Source organism: Pongo pygmaeus, chromosome 13, assembly GCF_028885625.2.
Source record: "Pongo pygmaeus isolate AG05252 chromosome 13, NHGRI_mPonPyg2-v2.0_pri, whole genome shotgun sequence".
Classification (NCBI taxonomy): Eukaryota; Metazoa; Chordata; class Mammalia; order Primates; family Hominidae; genus Pongo; species Pongo pygmaeus.
Genome location: NC_072386.2, coordinates 109884338 through 109904976, shown reverse-complemented (window position 1 = coordinate 109904976; position 20639 = coordinate 109884338). Strand labels below are relative to the sequence as shown.

General features: G+C 39.3%; 1 protein-coding gene across 2 annotated transcripts in view; it reads left to right on the top strand.

The window, feature by feature from the left end:
- Positions 1 to 20639, top strand: part of BRINP1 (BMP/retinoic acid inducible neural specific 1) — a 196990-nt gene that overhangs the window by 53467 nt on the left and 122884 nt on the right. Inside the window, exons 1-2 of one of the 2 annotated variants that reach the window (XM_063649867.1) lie at positions 1260 to 1272; positions 2510 to 2777. In XM_063649867.1, the coding sequence (XP_063505937.1) occupies positions 2560 to 2777 (218 nt within the window). In that variant the 5' untranslated portion in view covers positions 1260 to 1272; positions 2510 to 2559. Of the gene's footprint in view, positions 1 to 1259; positions 1273 to 2509; positions 2778 to 20639 lie in introns of those variants that run through there. The other variant, XM_054502297.2, reaches the window with a different exon arrangement.

Here is a 20639-nt window from a genome sequence, read left to right as displayed (position 1 = left end):
TCTCTCATCCTTCATGGAATTGAAGAGAGTTAGAACCTTACTCTGGATTAGGCTTTGGCTTAAGGCAATGTTGTGACTGTTTTGACCTGCTACCCAGACCACTAAAACTCTCTTCATTCAGCACCAGGCTGTTTTGCTTTCTTATCATTCATGCGTTCACTGCAACAGCACATTTAATTTCCTTCAAGGACTTTTCCTTGGCATTCACAACGTGGCTAACTGGTGCAAGAGCCCTAGCTTTCAGCCTATCTTGCCTTTTGCCATGCCTTCTAGCTTTTGATTTAAAGTGAGAGACGTAGGACTCTTCCTTTCACTTAAACATTAGAGGTCATTGTAGGTTTACTAATTGGCCTAATTTCGGTGTTATTGTTTCTCGGGGAGTAGGGAGGCCTGAGGAAAGGGAGAGAAAGGGAATAGCTAGTCAGTGGAGCAGTCAGAACATACATGTTTATCGATAAAGTTTACCATCTTATATGGGTCCAGTTCATGGTGCCCCCAAATAATTACAATAATAACATCAAAGTTTGCTGACCACAGACCACCATAACAGATACAATAATAATAAAAAAGTGTGAAATATTTTGATAATTATCAAAATGTGACACCAAGACACGAAGTGAGCACACATTGTTGGAAAATTGGTGCTAACAGACTGGCTAGGTTGAGGGCTCCCACAAGCCTTCGATTTGTAAAAACTTTAATATTTGCAAATCTCAATAAAGTGAAGTACAATAAAATGAAGTATGCCTGTAAGCATAATACAAGGTGATAAGGGCTAAAATGTAGTTACAGAAAATGAGCAACTATAGCTCAGAGGAGTAAACAAATAACTTTTTTTTAAATTAATAAAAAAAGAAAATGACCTTTGAGGACATGACCTCAGCTGGCTATTGAAGGATTTAAACAGGGTTTGGCCAGGCAGTGGGGATCAGGTGAACAAAAACACTGTCTCATAGGGAATAAGTTGACATCAGTATCGACATTCATCATCATTATCCTCATCATGATACGTGCCATTTATTGAGCACTCACTGTATGCCAGGCACAAGAGGGAGCAATTATGTCATTTAATTATCATCTTGGTTCTGAGTGTAGGTGCTATTATTAACCACATTTTGCAGATGAGGAAACTGAAAGTTAGAAAAGTTAAATACATGACCTGAAATATTACTGTTTCTAACAGATACAAACTGGATTTAAAGCTGTCTTTCAATATGGAGTAACAGAAGCTCTGTTAGAATAAGTAGGATGGGATCACATACAGTTAAGCAAGTAAGTAGACTGACAAGGAGGGAGGATCACGAGGTCAGGAGTTTGAGACCAGCCTGGCCAACATAGTGAAACCCCATCTCTATGAAAAATACAAAAATTAGCTGGGTGTGGTGGCACGTGACTGTAATCCCAGCTACTCGAGGGGCTGAGGCAGGAGGATCTCTTGAACCCTGGAGGCGGAGGTTGCAGTGAGCTGAGATTGTGCCATTGCCCTCCAGCCTGGGTGACAAAGTGAGACTCCATTTCAAACAAAACAAAACTAAACAAAAAGTGTAAATTGTGTTTACAAAATTGGCATGGCCTTGTGATTTCTGGTCTATCCTCTCCACAAGGAACCTCTCTACCAAAGCTACCCCTTAGTCTTAAGCATTTCACCCTCGCAGCACCACTGTGCCATAATACCCCCTAATAAAAGAAGCATGCGAAACCCCCTGAAAAAGTGACCTCCTTCAGTTTTCTTTTTGAACCCTGGGCAACCTTGGAGTTCTTTTGGAATCATCGAAAGACAAATTCTCTGGCCATGTTTCTTTGGGTTTGGGAGACATTCCATTGAATGTTGCAGAAGTGAACTGTAAGCAAGCTCCATGAACTCTTCATCTCTAAAGTATTCAACCTAGATAGTCATGAAAATAATCCATCACAAGACTTTGTGCATTCATCTGTTCCTGCAAAAGCAAAATTTGTGCTCGGTGGATACATGCCTGCTGAGAGAAGGAAAAGGAACTCTTGTTTATTGATACCTCTTTATGAGAGGCAGGTTGTTAGTGAAGACAGTAGATGGTACAGTCAGTTGAATTATGTCCCCATGTCTCTTACTGGATGTATGAGACTTTGTTTCTGCATTAATTCATTTTATTCATTCTTTCAACACATCTTCCTTGAGCATCTATGATGTGCCAAGTGCCAAGATACAGGCTCATAAGCTCACCCTCAGTTTTACTTCCAAGAAAACTGCATCCATAATAGACCAAACAGTTTGTACATGTTCAGACAATATGTGAACAGCAGAATGGGAACATGGGCCCAGATTTCCATAGATTCTATGTTTTTAACCAGAACTGTACTGGGTTTTATAAACTTTAAAGCACTCTGCTGATATAAGGTATTATTATGAAGATGTGTTAATCACATTTTTTCTTTTCCTGTGTCTTTCTCTTTCTTTTACTCCTCTCCCCCTCTCCTCTCTCTCTTTTGGTTTCTCTTTTTTTCTCTTTCTTTTTTATTCTTTCTTCTGTAGGACTCCACAGAATGGAGCAAGAATGAGAGGAAAAAGGCCGGCAGAAAAGCATGAACTGGAGGTTTGTTGAGCTCCTCTACTTCCTGTTTATATGGGGCCGTATCTCAGTGCAGCCCTCCCACCAGGAACCAGCTGGGACAGACCAACATGTCTCCAAGGAATTTGATTGGCTCATTTCAGACAGGGGGCCTTTCCACCACTCCAGGAGCTACCTATCCTTTGTGGAAAGACACCGTCAAGGATTTACAACCAGATATAAAATATACAGGTAAGACCTGGGCTAAATAGCCCTTGCCTTACATTCATATTGTGCTTTGTGGAGTCAGGCGTTGATTGGTGCAAACCTTGCTGTGTGCAGAAGTGTCTGGGTCAAGGGCCTGTGCTCCTTCCACAAGCTTTTTTTGATTAAATTTTTTTTTCTTTGCATAAGAGATTAACAATGACAAGGAGAGGATCAAATAATATTTATTGAGTACTTATTTATATGCTGGGCAGGGGGCTTAATACTTATTATACATTATCTCATTTAAACATTCTAATAGCCATCAGATATGGGTTTTGATTGTTTTTCCCACTTTACAAATTAGGTCATCAGGCCTCAGCTAGGTTGAGTTACTTGTCTAATGTCATACAGTTAGAAGTGGTTGGACTGGGATTCAGAATCTGGTTTATCTGCATCCATATCATAATTTTAGTCAGCCACATCAAGAATAAGTAACGTTGTTTTGAAAATGCTGCTGATGTACCCAATATCCTACCCAAATACATTCAAACATTTGGAAAAAAAAGAAACCTTTTCTTAAGCAGGTCTGTGCTGGTTCTTGGACCGTTGACATTCTACTCATCCAAAAAAAGACTTAGCCCAAATTCTTTCCTCTTTGAAACTATCCTAGAGTTTTCACATTCCACTTAACCACCATATTTTTGATAGATCCACAGCTCTCTACACTAACACCTCTTTAATTTAAAATCATTTGGAATTAGAGTGCATTCTTGTATATTTTTCTCACCTAACTGGAAACTCTTTGAGGGAATGACTTATACAGAATTCATTTCTAGATCCTTCCCAGAGTGATTTTTGCTCTTCCTTGTTATCATAAACACACAGTGAATGTTGTGGACTTAAATGAATAAGAGAATGCAAAAAACTCTCTCAGGTGTAGTTGGGTGTGGTCTTAGGAGGATAACTAGTTATAATATCACATGGTGGTGGCTGTAATGCAGTTTTATAAAGGGAACTCTGGTCCATGTTAGATAATCCATATGTGTTGGTTATTGCTGTTGAAATAAGAGGTACCCTGAATGGAACCACAGATTCCGAATATTCAACAGTAGCATCCTTTTAGTGAGCACTTATCATGTTCCATGAAGGGAGGATGTTCAATCCTCATAACCTCCTCTATGAGATGGGCAGTGTCTTCTACAGATGGGAAAATCAGGACTTTGGAGGTTGAATGTGTTGCTATAAGTCATCCATCCAGTAAGGAGTGGAGCTAGGGTCTACACACTGATTTACCTGACCCCAGTGCTTTCCTTCCAACCATTCTGTTGGATGCCTCCTCTGGTATAGCTTCCAAATGTGGAGTGTTGCAAGCTCTAAGAAACTTTTTCCGAACATTTTTTTTTACAATCATTTGTAAACATCTGGGGGGTTGTTTTAGACATGTTGAGAAGTGAAAGGTTGCTAATGAGGATGGGGGATTAAGACCTCTAGATACTGATTTCAGTTCTTCATGCACTGGTCTTGTGACATTAGGTAAGCTCCTTCATCTTTTGCATTCTACTGTCCTAATTTATCAAATGATAGGGCTGAGGTAGATCAGCAGTTTTCAACCTATGTTATTCAAAAACCTGAGGATTGATTAAAGTAGCCATAGAAACCACAGTGGGGAGTGTAGCAAAGAGGTGACCAGGCAGGAGTCTGAGCCCTACACCTCCCTTATACTAAAGAAGGTTTGTATCTGCTTTTGTGTTAAGATTTCATGTATGATTTACTTTGGATTCTACTCCTAAAACAAAGTTTGCAATCATCCAATAAGCTGATTTCTAAGATCCTGTCTGGCTCCAAAATTACATTTAAGATTTAACCAAAGTCAAATGGTTGAACTCCTAATTCTGGAGTTCAACCCAGAAGTTAGGCCCCTGGTCATCTAGTTATTCTTTCCTTCTTTTATTTAATCCTCAAAGAATTATTAAGCACCAGCTACAGACTCAACACTATGTTTAGGGCAGATGATACAATGAAGAGTAAAATAAATATAGTAGTTGCTGTCATAGGAGAGCCTGACAGTAATTAAACGCATGCACATTTCTATGTATAATAAGTGCTATAAAGAAAAATGTGCAGGATGTGTATAACTGGGAAATCATAAATACCACAAACATTGATTTGGCACCAACAATGTACAAGGATTAGGCGGAACTCTTGTCATAATGTGCATATGAACCCATATGCAAATATGCACCCAGAGACATGTGCTCATCCAGATGCTGATCAGAGCAACAGCCAACTAGGACATGCTCACTGGGGCAATTGTGAATGGATACTTTTTCCTTCCTGTATGCCACTTTGTTGAAACACTGATGTTTCAACAAAGCATGTCCATAGGCAATTTCCACTGTGTCTGTCTTCCTGTATGCTAGCATGGACACAGCACATTACAAAGTTGACATTTTCATCATAAAAAAAGAAAGGCTTGACTATCATAGTGCACATTTTTTGATGCTAGAGAGCCAGCTTTACTGATCTGCCCAGACCTCAAGCTTTCACCAGTTCCCTCCTCCCCAGAATCCTGGCTGGAACCCAGGGTGATTGGGAAGCTTCAGAAAGAAACTGGGAAGAAGGTTTCTCTCCTTATTTAACTAGGTTAAGGCCATCTTCTTTCTCCTGCATTTGTACACAAAGGCTGGCTTCTGCTCATAGAGTCATGGTCAAGTCATTGCTAGTGACAACAATGAGAACCTTTTTAATTAAAACCCAACAGAAGCCTCTTCTCATGTTGCTTTACAAGCCAAGCAACAGTGTGTGCACATGCAGTGTTTTGAGTGCATGATGTAAATGTTCTGTCACTCACAAACTTGAGTTGCCACTGAAGGCCTGGGGGAGTTTTCTGCTCTTGAATCTGCCAGGGTGCAGTGGGAGCACTTTTGACCTCAGAGTCAGGGAACTCGGGTGCTGACCCAGCTCCCCTGTCTCCTGATTGTGTGATTTTGGTCAACTAACGGAATTTCTTTGAACCTTTGGTTCTTCATCTGTAAAATAGGAGTGCTAGCTGAAGTCGTCTCCAAGGTCCTTCTTATCTCTGAAATTCCATGATTCTGTGAAATAGTGTCATTTGAAAACACAGCATGTGGTAGTGGAAAGAATTTTGGGTCTGGAGTCTAGAGATTCAGGTTTTGTTCATTCTGGAGCCTCTTTCCAGCTTTCTCATCCTGGGCAAATTCATGTATGCAGCACTCACTCACTCATACATTTATTGTTTTAGAATTTAACAGCAATCATTATCCATAAATCGTACTACTGTTTGCTAATATAGAGATGAACAAAAAAACCCAGTAGATTACACACATATATCCTCCTATCCCCACATAACCCACACCCCCTCCTCCACCCAGCTCAGAGTTGGGAGTGAAGGACAGAGGGCGTAAAAAGTGAATAATCAAACAATGATCTTTCCATGGATAGAAATGACTGCTCAGATATTCAACTTCCCCCTCTGTAGAAAGTGATAATGATGTCTGCCCTACCTACGAGGTCAATGAGATACAGTTTATGTGAAAGTGCCTTGTAAAATGTAAGTTATCTTATGCTTGAATTTTTTTCATTAGAGTTCTAAATCATCATTCTAACAAAGTTACTTATTTTCACTTTCTGTTAAGACTATACATATATTAGTCATTAACTCCTCATAGCCACACTCTGAAGGGAAATACTATTATTGTCCCATGTCACAAATGAGAAAGGCACTAAGAGCCCATTGTTCACATTATACAACTGGGAAGTGGCACAGCTGGGATTCAAAGGCTGGTCTGTGGGACTTCCGAACATGGGCCCTTAACTCTATGCTGTCACAACTCTCCCTGGTTCTTAGTTACCTGATTTATTACCAAATGCTAACAGGCTTCCTTTGACCATGGGCAAATTTCAACCGCTCTGAGACTCAGTTTTCTCATCTGTGAAACTGAGATGATATTAAATGCCTTGTGCAATTGGGGTGAGCAATAACTTAGATTTCAAATATATAGAGCTTAGAATTTTCCAGGAGCTTCACAAAGGCAAGTCAGAATGGTGGTTCCCTCTTCCACTTCAGATGTTGGTTGTTTACCAGGAATTTTTTTTTTATTCTAATGGTAATTTCAAAGTCAGTTAGTCCAAAGATTTTTCCTGTGTTTCCAATACCTTTTTGTGTTTTATTTTCTGTTTTTTTTTCCTAACTGTTAGATCATCGGTAGGTGCTGTAAATTTAGCAATTATTTCAAAGATGGTTTTAATAGAATAATTATGGTACTCTTTGGATCCGAAGAGTCTGGGCAAAGGGGAGATTCTGGTAATGGTGGTCACTGTGTCACAAGAGGTGGTTCCATATTGAGTGGTTTTCCCTGCTGGTTTCAGAACAAGTGGTTTTTGGCTTATGTTGCATCTCCCTTTGAGCTGTAAATATGTACCTGAAAGTTGAGTGTAAATCAAATCTTGGTAAGCCAAGTCTAATTGCCTGGCTGTATTGCATATTTATTTCAGAGTTGTATAGATCTCAGCCCTCCTCTGTTGTCCTGATAATTTCTTCGTGTGTTTCACAAAAATAATAGGTTTTGTGGTAAAGCTACTTGGCTAAATGGATGGTGCTGGGGATGGATGAATGGTTCTACTAAGATGAATGAGATGTGGTCTTTTTACAGCAGTCATTCAAGAGTATAGATTAGGCATCTCGATATGCCAGATATTGTACATGGGGAGTTTATCTTGTGATGAACAGGATTCTTGCCCTCAAGGAGCTTTTACAGACAAGTGGAGTTTAGAGAGAAGCCCACCCTTGCCCCACTCCGGGGGCTTGTGTTTGAACTTGAAAGAAGCCTTCAGCTTTTGATTCCAGGTATAATCTTGATATCATGCAGTAAAAGAACTAGATTTCTATTAGTGTGGCATAAAGTAGTCGAAATCAGCATTTCTTAATGTATGTTACAGAGAACTCTAGTTCAATGTAATATTAAAAGATGTTTTCTGGAAAAAGAGAACACCCATTTATTTTTCCATGATGACTCTCATAGTCAAAGAAGCAATAATCATCATAACAGTGATAAGTTAATTGCTAATATTGAAATCTTAAGTGATTAGCATTGTACTTTATCTGTTATAGAAATTATTCCAACTGATGCTTACAATAATCCCCTGCAGTAGGTATTGCTATTATCTCTCCATTTGCACAGCTTGTACGTAGTGAAAAGGTTAATTTGTGATACAGTAGGACCTGTCATAGGCAAGTGTGATTCTAGAGGCTGCATCCTTGACCTTGCCCAGCTGCCTCCCAAATGATATGGACCTGCATATGGAAAGCCCAAAGTTACACAGGACTCCTTACCACAGACCTTTATTAATATTAGACTATGTAACAGTATTTGGCCATATCTTTTTAACCGCACAATCTCTTTTTCTTAGAGGAATTGAAATTCTGGTGAGCAGACTCAGGGAATTGTGGGCTTTGCTTAAATTTGACAGCTTGCATATTGCTTCTTTGGATTCCAGCCTACGTCAGAGCACACTAAAAGGGATACCTCTTCATTTTGAGTAACTGGTTAACTGGCTGAGGAAGGCAATCTTCTTGTTAAGCTTTTGCTTTGAGTTATTGCTCTAAATCTACCTCCTGGTTTATGATGGAAAAAAATTATCAGCTTCAGTTTTCTCATCACAAACCTTTTGTTCTTCTTTTCCCTTTTCATTTCAAATTCCCAAGTTTGGCATTCCCCCTGTGGTATAGATATATAAACCTCAATAGAGGGCAGAACCACAGTTGAGTTTGGTACAATTTTGATCCAATATGCAAATAAGTGGCTGGATATTAGAATTACCTGCAGAGTTAAAAATACCAATGCTTGGATCTTTCTCCAGGTATTTAGATTTAACTGGTCTAAGAGAGACAGGAGCTAAAAAAAATTATTGTCAGTCAGGGATAATTTTGCTTCCTACAGGGACACTTAGCAATTGTATTTGGGGAGATTCTTGGTGTCCAACTGGTGGTGGTGTTTGTTGGGGGTGCTTCTGGCATCTAGTGGGTAGCAAGCAGGGATCTGGGATGCTGCTAAATATCTTACAATGCATAGGATAGCCTTCTCCAGCAAACAATTATCCAACATACTTTCAGTTGTGTAGAGGTTGAGAAATCCTGCTCTAGCATTTCTGGGGAAGAAGAAAAAAAAAAGAGTGGTGGGAAGAATATTTGAATAAATGGTATTAGATTTTGGTCTTCATGAGTTTGAATTGGGATGGCTTAAATATAGGTACCACTGTAATGACTGGATTCCTAGAGTATATGTCCATAGGATAAAATGGGGAAAGAATCATCCACGTTTTTAGACATGGCCACAGACCAGGATGGCAGTTCAATGCATGAAGAGAGGTGGATTCATTTTTGCTTTCTCCTGCATAGAGGGAGTGGTTAAGGCAAACTAGCTCTCCAGTCAAAAAAAAAAATTCTCCCTTCTTCTGGGAATTCTAGTGCCTTTTGACTCTGACTACCGTATTCCTTAGGAAGTAAGATATTCAGCCTCCATTGTTAGGTCCAGATATACATGGATTGTGTCATTAAAAACCGGCTTAGACCAAGTGTGTTAAAAGACACTTTTTCTTCCCTTCAGAACATTCCTTGTTGACTCAAAAGATGAGAATGGGATGATAGCCCATATTCATGTTTGTCAATTTCAGCCATTTAAAGGCTGACAGCATTGGTGAGAGGCATGAACCTGTACCTCCCCTTACCCCCCAGCCCACATACATCCCTCGCTTAATCCAAATTTTTTGTCAAGGTCTCCCTGAATAGATAGAAGTAGAGAAGGATATCCAGCAAACATTTTTCTGGGCCATCTGGTGCCAATTCGAAGATAATCTTTAGTGTTGATTATTTAAAATTGATCTTCCAATTCTAAAAATGATAGCTTTATTGCTACCAAATTGGTACATTTACAGTATTTTACCTCTTTGCTCCCATGCCATTACTGAACTGACTTCTGTGAGTTACAAACCATAGTTAGCTACAATTTCTACAGAACAATTGTCCAGCTTTTGTCACGAGCAGTGTCTGAAAATGGACCTACTTGCCCACCCACTCTTATGGACAGACTGATACAGAGTCTTTAAACTGATCTAAAGATAGCGATTGTTATGATGCGGTAGATTAGGAGGAGAAATGGAGAAAAGCCCTTAGGGCTTCAAATACTGTGCTCCAAATCTTGGCCAAGGAAGAAAGAGAGACTGGATCTGTGATCTGGGGCACCTGCAGCTCACTCACTCATTTTAAAAAATGTTTACTGATCTCTAAACTCCTACTAGTCAGGCCCTGCACTGTTTCCTGGGGATAAAGGGAAGAAATCATTGATCCCTTCCCTCAAGGAATTCATGGTCTCTTTGGGGGAGACTGACTGAAAGGCAAATAACCACAGTGCCATGTGCCTTGAGAGATGCCACTGAAGCTCTGTAGGTGTAGGGAATGGGAACTTAACGTTGGATTGAGGTGGCGAAGTTGGGGAAGGAGAGGAGGAAGAGGCATGTTTGGAAAGGCATGCTGGAGGAAGAGGTATTGAACATAGGCTTCAAGGAGAATTAGGATTCATGAGAATGCAGTGAGGAGAGAAGCACCTTAGCAAGTGGAATAGCACCTGTGAAGTCAGAAGACAGGAGAAAGCCTGGAACTATATGTCTTCATGTGTTTTGGGTGTATTTTGAGTAGTACCGATAGTAGGGCATAAGGTTGGAGAGCAGCTTCAAGCCAACAACAAAAGAAATTTGAGATAGCACATGCATTTCAACCAATCTTTAAAGTCTAGTGAATTGGCAGAATATTACTAGATAGCCATTTAGAACAGTGTTTTTTCTTTGTTGTTGTTTTTGTACATTTTTGACCTGAATACATGTGAAAAAATACATTTTAGTTTGACACTCACTCAATAAACCTAGCCGGAAATATAGCTAAAAATATATGATTGAAATAAAAATCCGTGAAAAAAAACTTAACCTTACTACATGTGATGCTTCTTAAATATCAAGATATCTTCTATTCTATTCCATTCAAATATAATGTGTTCCTTTACGATTCATTTATTTTTTTAAATGCTGATGCACTAACGTGGTCGTGTTTTGGCTCAGAGGAAAATTGTACCATGTATGATTAGCAGAGTTTGCAATGGGTTTGTGTTAAGCAGGTTAGAACCTGTGCCTTGGCTGATGGGGGCAAAAAGAAAACAATGAAGGCTTTGAAACATGAAGCTGACATGCACGGATATACAGTTTGAATTGCTTGGGCAGCAGCCTGAGGAGTGGGAGAAAGGGAGAAAGAGAGATGGGTTAGAAAACTGTGGCAGTAATTTAAGGGAGAGAAAGGGAGTGCTGGAACTAAGACAAAGGCAGTGGAGAAGGTTTTCATTAACCCTCAAATACCAATCAGTGCCACCAACAGCTGCTGCAGACCTACTGGTCAGGCAGCCTTTTCCCATGCAGCATCCAGGCTTACAGACTCCAATTCCATTTTCAGCACCCTGTGGCAGGATGCATTCTTTTATGTAGAGTTCTACAGCTACTGGATACCTTTGTATGTCTAATAAAAGGAACCAGAATGCTCAGGCTTCTGCCTCTGGGCAATTTCTTTATCTCTCAAGGCCTTCCTCCTGGGCACAAGAATTACTGGGTCTCATTAGCTATGGATTCCCAGACTGGCTTGGAGGAAGGCTTTGCATTCCACCCTTTATCTGTACCTGACTCTTCCCCGCTCACCTTGATGGAAGCTTCCAGCCTCAAGTTAGTGTCTAAGCTTATGTGAACCATACAATGGTGGCTATAGCTTAGCAAGTCTTTAGACTCAGGCAGACTTTAATTTGAATCCTGGTTCTGCCACTTCCTACCTGTGAAATCTTAGGCACATTACTTAATTCCCCATGTGAGCCTCAAGTTCTCCATCTGCAAAATAAGGATAAATTCCAAGATTATTGTGAAGATTTAAGAAGAGAATATAAGATAGCCTTTAGCAGCCGGGCGCAGTGGCTCATATCTGTAATCCCAGCACTTTGGGAGGCCAAGGTGGGCAGATCACTTGAGGTCAGGAGTTTGAGACCGGACTGGCCAACATGGTGAAACTTCATCTCTACTAAAATTACAAAAATTAGGCAGGCACGGTAGTGGGCGCCTGTAATCCCAGCTACTTGGGAGGCTGAGACATGAGAATCCCTTGAACCCAGGAGGCAGAGGTTGCAGTGAGCCGAGATCATGCCACCACACTCCAGCCTGGGTGACTGGGTGATAGAGTGAGACTCTGTCTCAAAATTAAAAAAAAAAAAAAAAGAGTCTTTAGCATAGAGCAAATGTTCGAGGACTAGTAGCTAAAACAAATACCTGAAGTATCCACCCCTGCAAATCCAGCAACAGGGACCCTGAGATGTCTTACTGGAACTTCCAACAACTGCAGTGGGGATGATTGGTTGGTGTGCTTTGTAGTGTAGGTACCCTATGAAGGTAGCATTTGCTCCATTCTTATACTAGGAAGACGCTTTTTAGGAGGAAGCTAAAGAAAGAGCACCAGAGACACAAAGATTTTTGATGCCCTGAGGAACACATGCCACCATACTGGCAAGGTCTCTTTAAGCTATCAGCATACATTGACTCATGTACACAGTGCACGTCCCACGATTCGCGAGAGTCTAATTTATTAATCAGCCCAGGTGATAGGAACAGTCTGTGACATCTCATCTTCTAATTCCTACTGCACCGTGCTCGCCAGGTTGTCTTTGATGTGTAATGCTCAGGGGACATTTGTCCCTCAGGGATTGCTTCTCACCCAAGCACATCCATAGCAATCAGCAGTATTTCAAGGCAGGCTGTGTGTGGGGGGGTGTGTGTGTGTCTGTGTGTGTGTGGTGGGGGTGGGGGGTGTAGGTAACTTTGCTTTTCCTCAAATTGCAGGTTTATTGTTCAGAGAAAGTCAGCAAGGTACAGCCTCCATCGCTGAACACTTGTGACAGCCTCTCTGCGACTCTAGCATGACACCCAGCTCACCTAGTTCTACATCACATTCGTGGGGGAGTGTGCTTTGTATGAGAAAGAAGGAGGTAAATACAAATGATATGAAAGAAATAAGTCTCCCTGCTGGTAAACAGTTTGAGATAAAAGTGCTCACCTGTGCATTAATTCAACAAATATTTATTGAGTCTCTACTAATGTGTATGCACTGTGTTGGCCTCTGATGACACCAAGGGATTATTCATCTCTGCGTTTCAGGATCACTTGTAGGGTAGTGGGGGAGAGATATACTAAAAGCGGCCAAATCGACACCTAATATGAGGAGTGTTGAAAAAAAAGTATGAAATGGAGTAATAGTGCAAAGAAAGGGCATTGAGCCGGTCTTGCAAGATTAAGGAAATATTCCAAGAAAATATTTTAAGTAGGTTTGTGTGTGTGTTTTGAAGTAGGGTTTAGAGGAGGGCATACTTGTTCTTGAGCTTGCAAGTAATTCACCATAAGTAATGGGCAGAGAAGATGTTAGCATGCACGCCAGAAAATTCAATAGCGAGGTCAGGTCATGAAGCTCTGTACATGTTATATAAAAGACTTCAGACTTTATTCTAAGGTGATGGATCCTATGCTTTCTCATTTCAAGTTGTTCTTAAGGTTTCAGTGATTTTTTTTATGATTCCCATAGGCCCCCCGAAAAATACCAATAACACTATTTAATAAGTAGTTAGATCCAAACAATTTAATAATGAAGTATTTCTGTTGTGACTAATTTAGTGGCTATTTGAAAAAAACAATACATGAAAATCTAAACAAAAGGCAATATTTTCATTTTATTCTTAAATAATCACATTTACTACTTCTCTAACTTTACAATTAGATAAAATCATCCTCATTTTCTCTTCCTTATTAATTTTTTGCAGTGCTTTGAAATTGTACCAACTGCCAGAAACCCAGCTTCACAAAGATATACTAACATTGAAAGGAATGTATTGCGTTCTAATGTTGAAACTGTGAACGACCTCGAGTTAGAAGTTCTTGTGATGCGCAATAAATATCAAGTATCCTTCATTTCCCTTGAACACTTAAAATATCCCGCTGTGCTCCTGTGAGTTTGCTGTGGCAGTGCATGGCTTCTCAGCCTACAATCTGTGAACTACAACCTAATGACAATAGGGAGTTCTAGGAGTTTGCCCAGAGGTAGAGCACGATCAGGTTGTCATCTTAGAAAGATGACTTCTGTTATAATTGAAAGAACAGATTAATGGGGGAAAGATGGGAGAGGGTGCAAAGTATGTCATCCAGGTGAGAGAGGAAACTGTCTTGGAATAAAGTAGCATCAGTTGATGTTTGAGATACATATTTATTTAAGTTATAATTTTGAAATAATTATGGACTCCCAAGAAGTTGCTACGATAGTACAGAAAGGTCTTATGTACCCTTTACCTAGTTCTCGTCAATGGTTACATCTTATGTGACTGTCGTACAATATCAAAACCAAGAGACTGACATGGGTATAATATACACAGAGTGTGTATAGTTCTATGCCATTTTACCATATGTGTGGATTCATGTAACCACCACTGCGATCAAGAGACAGAACAGCTCCCTCACCACAAAGATGTTTCTTATGCTAGCCCTTTACAGTCAAACCTCTCTCTCATCCTCTACCATCCATAATCCCTAACCCTTGACAACCACTAATTTGTTTGTTCTTCATCTCTGTGATTTTATTCTTTCAAAATATTATGTAAATGGTCATAACCTGAGATACTTTAAGGAAAGACAGAAGACTCAGTATTTGGTGAGTGTTTGAATATGAAAGTTGACAAGGAAGAAATAGTCAAGAAGCAAGGAGACTGGCAAAACCATACCTTAAGTAATAAATCCACTGGGTCTAGGTTAAGTAAGGAAAAGAGAAGGGGAACATTTTTAACTTGGTCAGCTGGGTGGGTGATGGTGCTTTTCATTAATATGGGGAGCCCTGGAAGACAAGGAGACTTTTTGAGGTTATCCATGTTTGAAGATGATAAGCCAGCTTTGAAAATGTTGAATTTAAACTACCTGGAACATTCAAATAGAGACTTAGTAGGCGGTTGTATAAATGGTTCTGACCCTTAAAAGAGAGAGCTGGGATAAAAAGTTACAGTATTTGGAGTTACCAGATTACCCATGATAACATTTGGAGCTATGCTTACTCACAAAGGAACCTGTTTAGTAGGTGCCGAGTAAAGCATTGAGAAATTGAGGAATGGCTGGTGGTACGGGGGAAAATCAGGGATGGCTGGTACCATGGAAGCAAAAATAAATGAATCTTTTAAGAACGAAGGTGTAGGTAATCAATAGATGTAGTTTCTGATATAGCACATAAGGCCAGAACTGAAAATAGTCTTTTATAAAGTCTTGACCTTGGCAAGAGCTGTTTAAGCAAAGGGTTAGGGATATAAGCCAGAGTGTAGTGAGTTGAGAAGTGAGAAAAAGGGAGTAGAGATTTTATTATTTTTTATTTTTTAAAAAAGAAGCATGGCTATGAAAAGAAGCAGAGATGTGAAATGAAGTTTTATTTATGTTCATTGGCTTTAGGAGGGAGGGGACTATTAAGAGAGGAAAGAGACTGACACTGTGGGACACAGTGGGGTTATTATTTTTTATTTTTTAATTTTTTGTTCTTAATTCTTGTGTGTACATAATAGTGTATATACTTATGGGTAACATGAGATATTTTGATACAGGCATGCAATGCATAGGAATCACATCAGGGTAAATGGGGTATCCATCACCTCTAGCATTTATCCTTTGTGTTTCAAAGAGTTTAGTTATACTATTTTTGTTATTTTTACATGTACAATTAAATTATTTTTTACTATAGTCACCTTGTGTTAGCAAATACTGCCTTTTAAAAATTTTTTCTATTTTTTGTACCCATTAGCCATCAGAAGGGGGTTATTTTTGATGAAGCAATTCCTGAAGCAGCAGGAAAGGAAAGAGTAAGAGTAGAAGTAGGGGTAAAAGGAGAGATACCTTTTGTTGAAATAGGAGGAAAGAAGGGAAGGAGAGGTGTGGGTGCAGATAAATCTATTGATTTCACTTGTGAAGATTTGAAGGCTTCTGTTCTCTTTGTGAAGTGGGGTGTGAAACCAGTCACTGAGGAAGGGGGTACTGTGGAGTGTCAAAAGCTTTTATAGTGTTTGGGGAAACTTGGAAATCTAAAGAATTTTAGAAGAATATGATTAAGGAAATACAGAAGGATCATTAAGAAACAGTGCTTGGATAAGGTTGGTGATCACCGATTTATAATGGCTGTAATGCAGTTGGGATATCAGCATTTCCACATACATGGAAATATTTTTCACAATAGCCAAGATGTGGAGTCAACTTGAGTCCATCAGTGGACACATGGATAAAGAAAATGTGGTATACATACATGATGGAATACTATTCAGTCTTCAAAAAGAAGGAAATCTTGTCATTTGCAACAACGTGGATGAACCTGGAGGACATTATGTTAAGTGAAATAAGCCAGGCACTGAAAGACATATAACCACATGTACTCACTTTTTTTTTCTTTGTGACGGGGTTTCGCTCTTGTTGCCCAGGCTGGAGTGCAATGGTGCAATCTCGGCTCACTGCAACCTCCGCCTCCCAGGTTCAAGTGATTCTCCTGCCTCAGCCTCCCTAGTAGCTGGGATTACAGGCATGTGCCACCACACCAGGCTAATTTTGTATTTTTAGTAGAGGCGGGGTTTCTCCATGTTGGTCAGGCTGGTCTCGAACTCCCGACCTCAGGTGATCCGCCCGCCTCAGCCTCCCAAAGTGCTGGGATTACAGGCATGAGCCACCGCGTCCGGCCCACATGTACTCGCTTATATGTGGAATCTAAATAAGTCAAATTCATAGAAGCAAAGAGTAGAATGGTGGTTACAAGGTTCTAGGGTTGAGGAGTGGGCGAATTGGAAAGATGTTTGTCAAAGGATACAAAATTTCAATTAGATAGGAGGAACAAATTTGAGATCTATTTTTCAACATGGTGACTATCCTTAATAACTGTAATTAATAATAATAATAATGGATTGTACACTTGAAAATGTGATAGTAGATTTTAAGCATTCTTACCACAAAAAATAAGTATGTGAGGTAATGCATATATTAATTAATTTGATTGAGCCATTCCTCAATGTATACATACATCAAAACATCAGATTGTATACCAAAAATATATGCAATTTTTACTTCTCAGTTAAAATAAATACTTAAAAAAAAAGTATTGGCTCAAAGTAAATGCATAGGTGGATCACTGAATCTAAGTTGGGTACAAAAGAAAGCAGGTAATAGTATGTAAAGGGAAAGGAGAGGGTTGTGGGCCTAGAGGTCTTGAAAAGGTGAAAAAGCTGGTGTTGTGATAGACTAGTTAGAGACTGAAATGTTTTAATAAAATATGTCAAAGTTAGAAGGGTGTTGGGAGATGGCAAGTTCTGGAATAATCATGGCAGGAAGCAGGGGCCTGGAAGAGGATGGGGTGAAGGTCATTGAGATGGAATAGGTCAAGGGGCTGAGAGGCTGCGGGTATTTGATGCTAGGTACATGGAATAAAGATAGGACTTGGAGTTAAGGCACAGTCTGAGTCATGTGCTGACATGTTCAAATAACTTGAGAGAATACTCTGAAAGTTGGTTATTGAACACAAGGAAGAAGGGGAGGGGTGGGGGAAATCTCAATCTGTAAAAGAATTTAAGCATTCAAGTCTTGTTTCATTCTATATTAGATCTTTGAGTAGTGATCTGAGCCTCAAATTCCTTCTCCTTAAAGAGGAATTTATCTTTACCTGCCCCTCAGCCCCCAACAGAGCTGTAGAATGTAATACTCAAAAGAGGAACTGAAAGTAAATGTGCTTGGTAAACCATGCACTGTCATGTAAATATGGGCCCTATTGTTCCTGTTTACAGGCATGAGGGACGGACTTTGGATTCCTTTCCCTGCTCTGATGGAAGATAGTGCTTTGGTACCTAATAATTGCATTCAAATGGCCTGATTTCAGATTATCACTTTAGGATAACAAAATGAGCAGCAGTTGTAATATTGGAGACGGACTGTTAGATGTCGTATCTTTTAGATGTCCAGAATAAATGTGCAAGAATAGTTGACCCAGACAAATTGACCGATGAAAGGATAACTTGTGCTTCAATATAATGAGTTCAATATTCTTTTGATTTACGAAAAGGCACTGGGGCACCCAGGCCCGGATGCTTGTCAGCAAAAGAAAAATGGAGATTGCATTGCAGTTCCTGCAGACAGAACAAAGTTCTTTCTCTGTTTCAGCTCAACCTGCATTTTTTATTATTATTATTATTATTATTAATTATTAGAAAGGCAAAGGAAAATGATACTAAAGACCAGGGGTTTCAGGAGGCAGAATTGTCTTACCATATAATTAGCCCACCCCTGATGCTGCCAGTTGAACCTAAATGAGCAGGATAATGGGAGAAAGTCCAAAATAGAATCCTGTTAGGGTTCATTTCACAATCAAGAAGGAAGTTGAAAAATAAAACAAAAAGAATGGAACGAATAAACTTGTCTGATATGATACAGAATATGGTATTATTAGCTAAAGCTTATATAGCTCTATTAAGTCATTTATACTTGAGTGCAACCCTTGTGACAGCTATAGCCTTTAACCCGTTTTACAGGTGAAGAAATTGAGGCTCAGAAAAGTAATATGGCCAGGGTCACACAGCTGGGAAGTCACATGACTCTGATTTGAACCCAGGCAATCTGGTTCCACGGTCTGTGCTTGTTACCACTGGCTATACAGGGCACAGAGAAGGTGAAGGGAGAGCAGCCTTGGGAACCAAGGAGCCCGTGTCCTCTTCTGTCCTCAACACTGTATCAACCACTTTGTGATCTGAGCATATTATAACACTGAGCCTCAATTCCCTCTATAATATTCATGTTTTGGACAGAATAATTGCTAAAATACTATCCATTTCTTTTTTTTTAAGTTTTATTGAAGTATAATTGATGAATAGGAATTGTATACACTTAAGGTATGCAACTAGGTGTTTTGACATATGTATACATTGTGAAATTACTCCCACAATCAAGCTAATTAAGGTATCCGTCACCCACACAGTAACTATTTTCTGTCTCTTTTTTTGTGATGAGAACACTTAAGATTATTCTCTTAGCAAATTTCAAGACTACAATATAGCATTTTTAACTATAGTCACCATGCTATATATTAGCTCTCCAGAACTTACTTATTTGGCATAACAGAAACTTCGTACTCTTTGACCAAATTCTCCCCATTTCTCCCTTCCCCCTATTTCTGGCAACCATCATTCTACTCTCTGCTTCTGTAAGTTTGATCCTTTTAGATTCCACATACAAGTGAGATCATGCAGTATTTGTCTTTCAGTGCCTGGCATATTTCATTTAGCATAATGTCCTCCAGGCCGATACATGTTACAAGTGGCAGGATTTCTTTCTTTTTAAAGGCTGAATAATATTTCACTTTGTGTGTGGGTGAGTGTGTGTGTCCATTCATCTGTTGATGGACATTTATGTGGATTTCATATTTTGGTTATTGTGAAAAACTCTGCAATGGACATGAGAATGCAGATAGCTCTTCAACATACTAATCTCATTTCCTTTGGATAAATACCTATAAGTGGGATTGCTGGATCATATATTAGTTCTAGTTGTAATTTTTTGAAGAACCTCCATACTGTTTTCCAAAATGGCTGTATAAATTTGCATTCCCATCTACGGTGTACAAAGGTTCCCTTTTCTCCACATTCTTGCTAACACTTGTTATTTTTCATAATTTTATAATACCTATTCTAACAGGTGCAAGGTAATAGCTCATTGTGGTTTTGATTTACATTTTCCTGATGATTAGTGATATTGAGTATGTTTTTGTGCACCTGTTGGCCATTTGTATGTCTTCTTGAGAAAAATGCCTATTCAGGTCCTTAGCCCATTTTTACATCGAGTTATTTCTTTCTTTTGCTGTTCATTTATTTGAATGCTTTATATATTTTGAAAATTAACCACTCATTAGATATATGGTTTGCAGATATTTTCTCCCATTCCATAGGTTGCTTTTTCTCTCTGTTGATTGTTTCTTTTGATATACAGATACTATTTGGTTAGATGGAATCCCACTTGTCTATTTTTGCTTTGGTTTCCTGTGCTTTTAGGGTCATATCCAAAGGAATCATTGCCCAGACCAATGTTAAGAAGGTTTATCCTTGTTTTCTTCTAGTGTTTTTATGGTTCCTGGTTTTACCTTTAAGTTCTTAATTCATTTTGAGTTGATTATTGTATATGGTGTGAGATATAGGTGCAATTTCCTCCTTTTGCATGTGGGTGCCTTGTTTTTCTAACAACATTTATTGAAGAGAGAACCTTTTCCTCATTGTGTGTGGTTGGAACCCTTGTTGAAGATCAATTGACAATACATGCCTAGGTTTATTTCTGGTCTCTCTATTCTGTTCAATTTTGTCTGTAGTTCATTTTTATGCCAGTAGCATACTGTTTTGAATACTGTAGCTTTGTAATGCAGTGACACACTGCATGATGATGTTTTCAGTCAACAACACACTGTGTATATGACAGTGGTCCTATATGATTATAATACCATATTTTTACTGTGCCTTTTCTATGTTCAGATATATTTGATACATGAATATTTACCATTGTATTACAATTGCTTACAGTAGTCAGTAAAGTAACATCTTGTACAGATTTGTAGCCTAAGAGCAATAGGCTATGCTATAGAGCCTAGGTGTGTAGTAGGATATATCATCTGGTTGATGCAAGTACACTCTGTGATGTTTGCACAATGACAAAATCATCTACTGATGTGTTTCTCAGAATGTATTCCTGTCCACTTTCAGAGTCCGAGGTGGGTGGATTGCTTGAGGC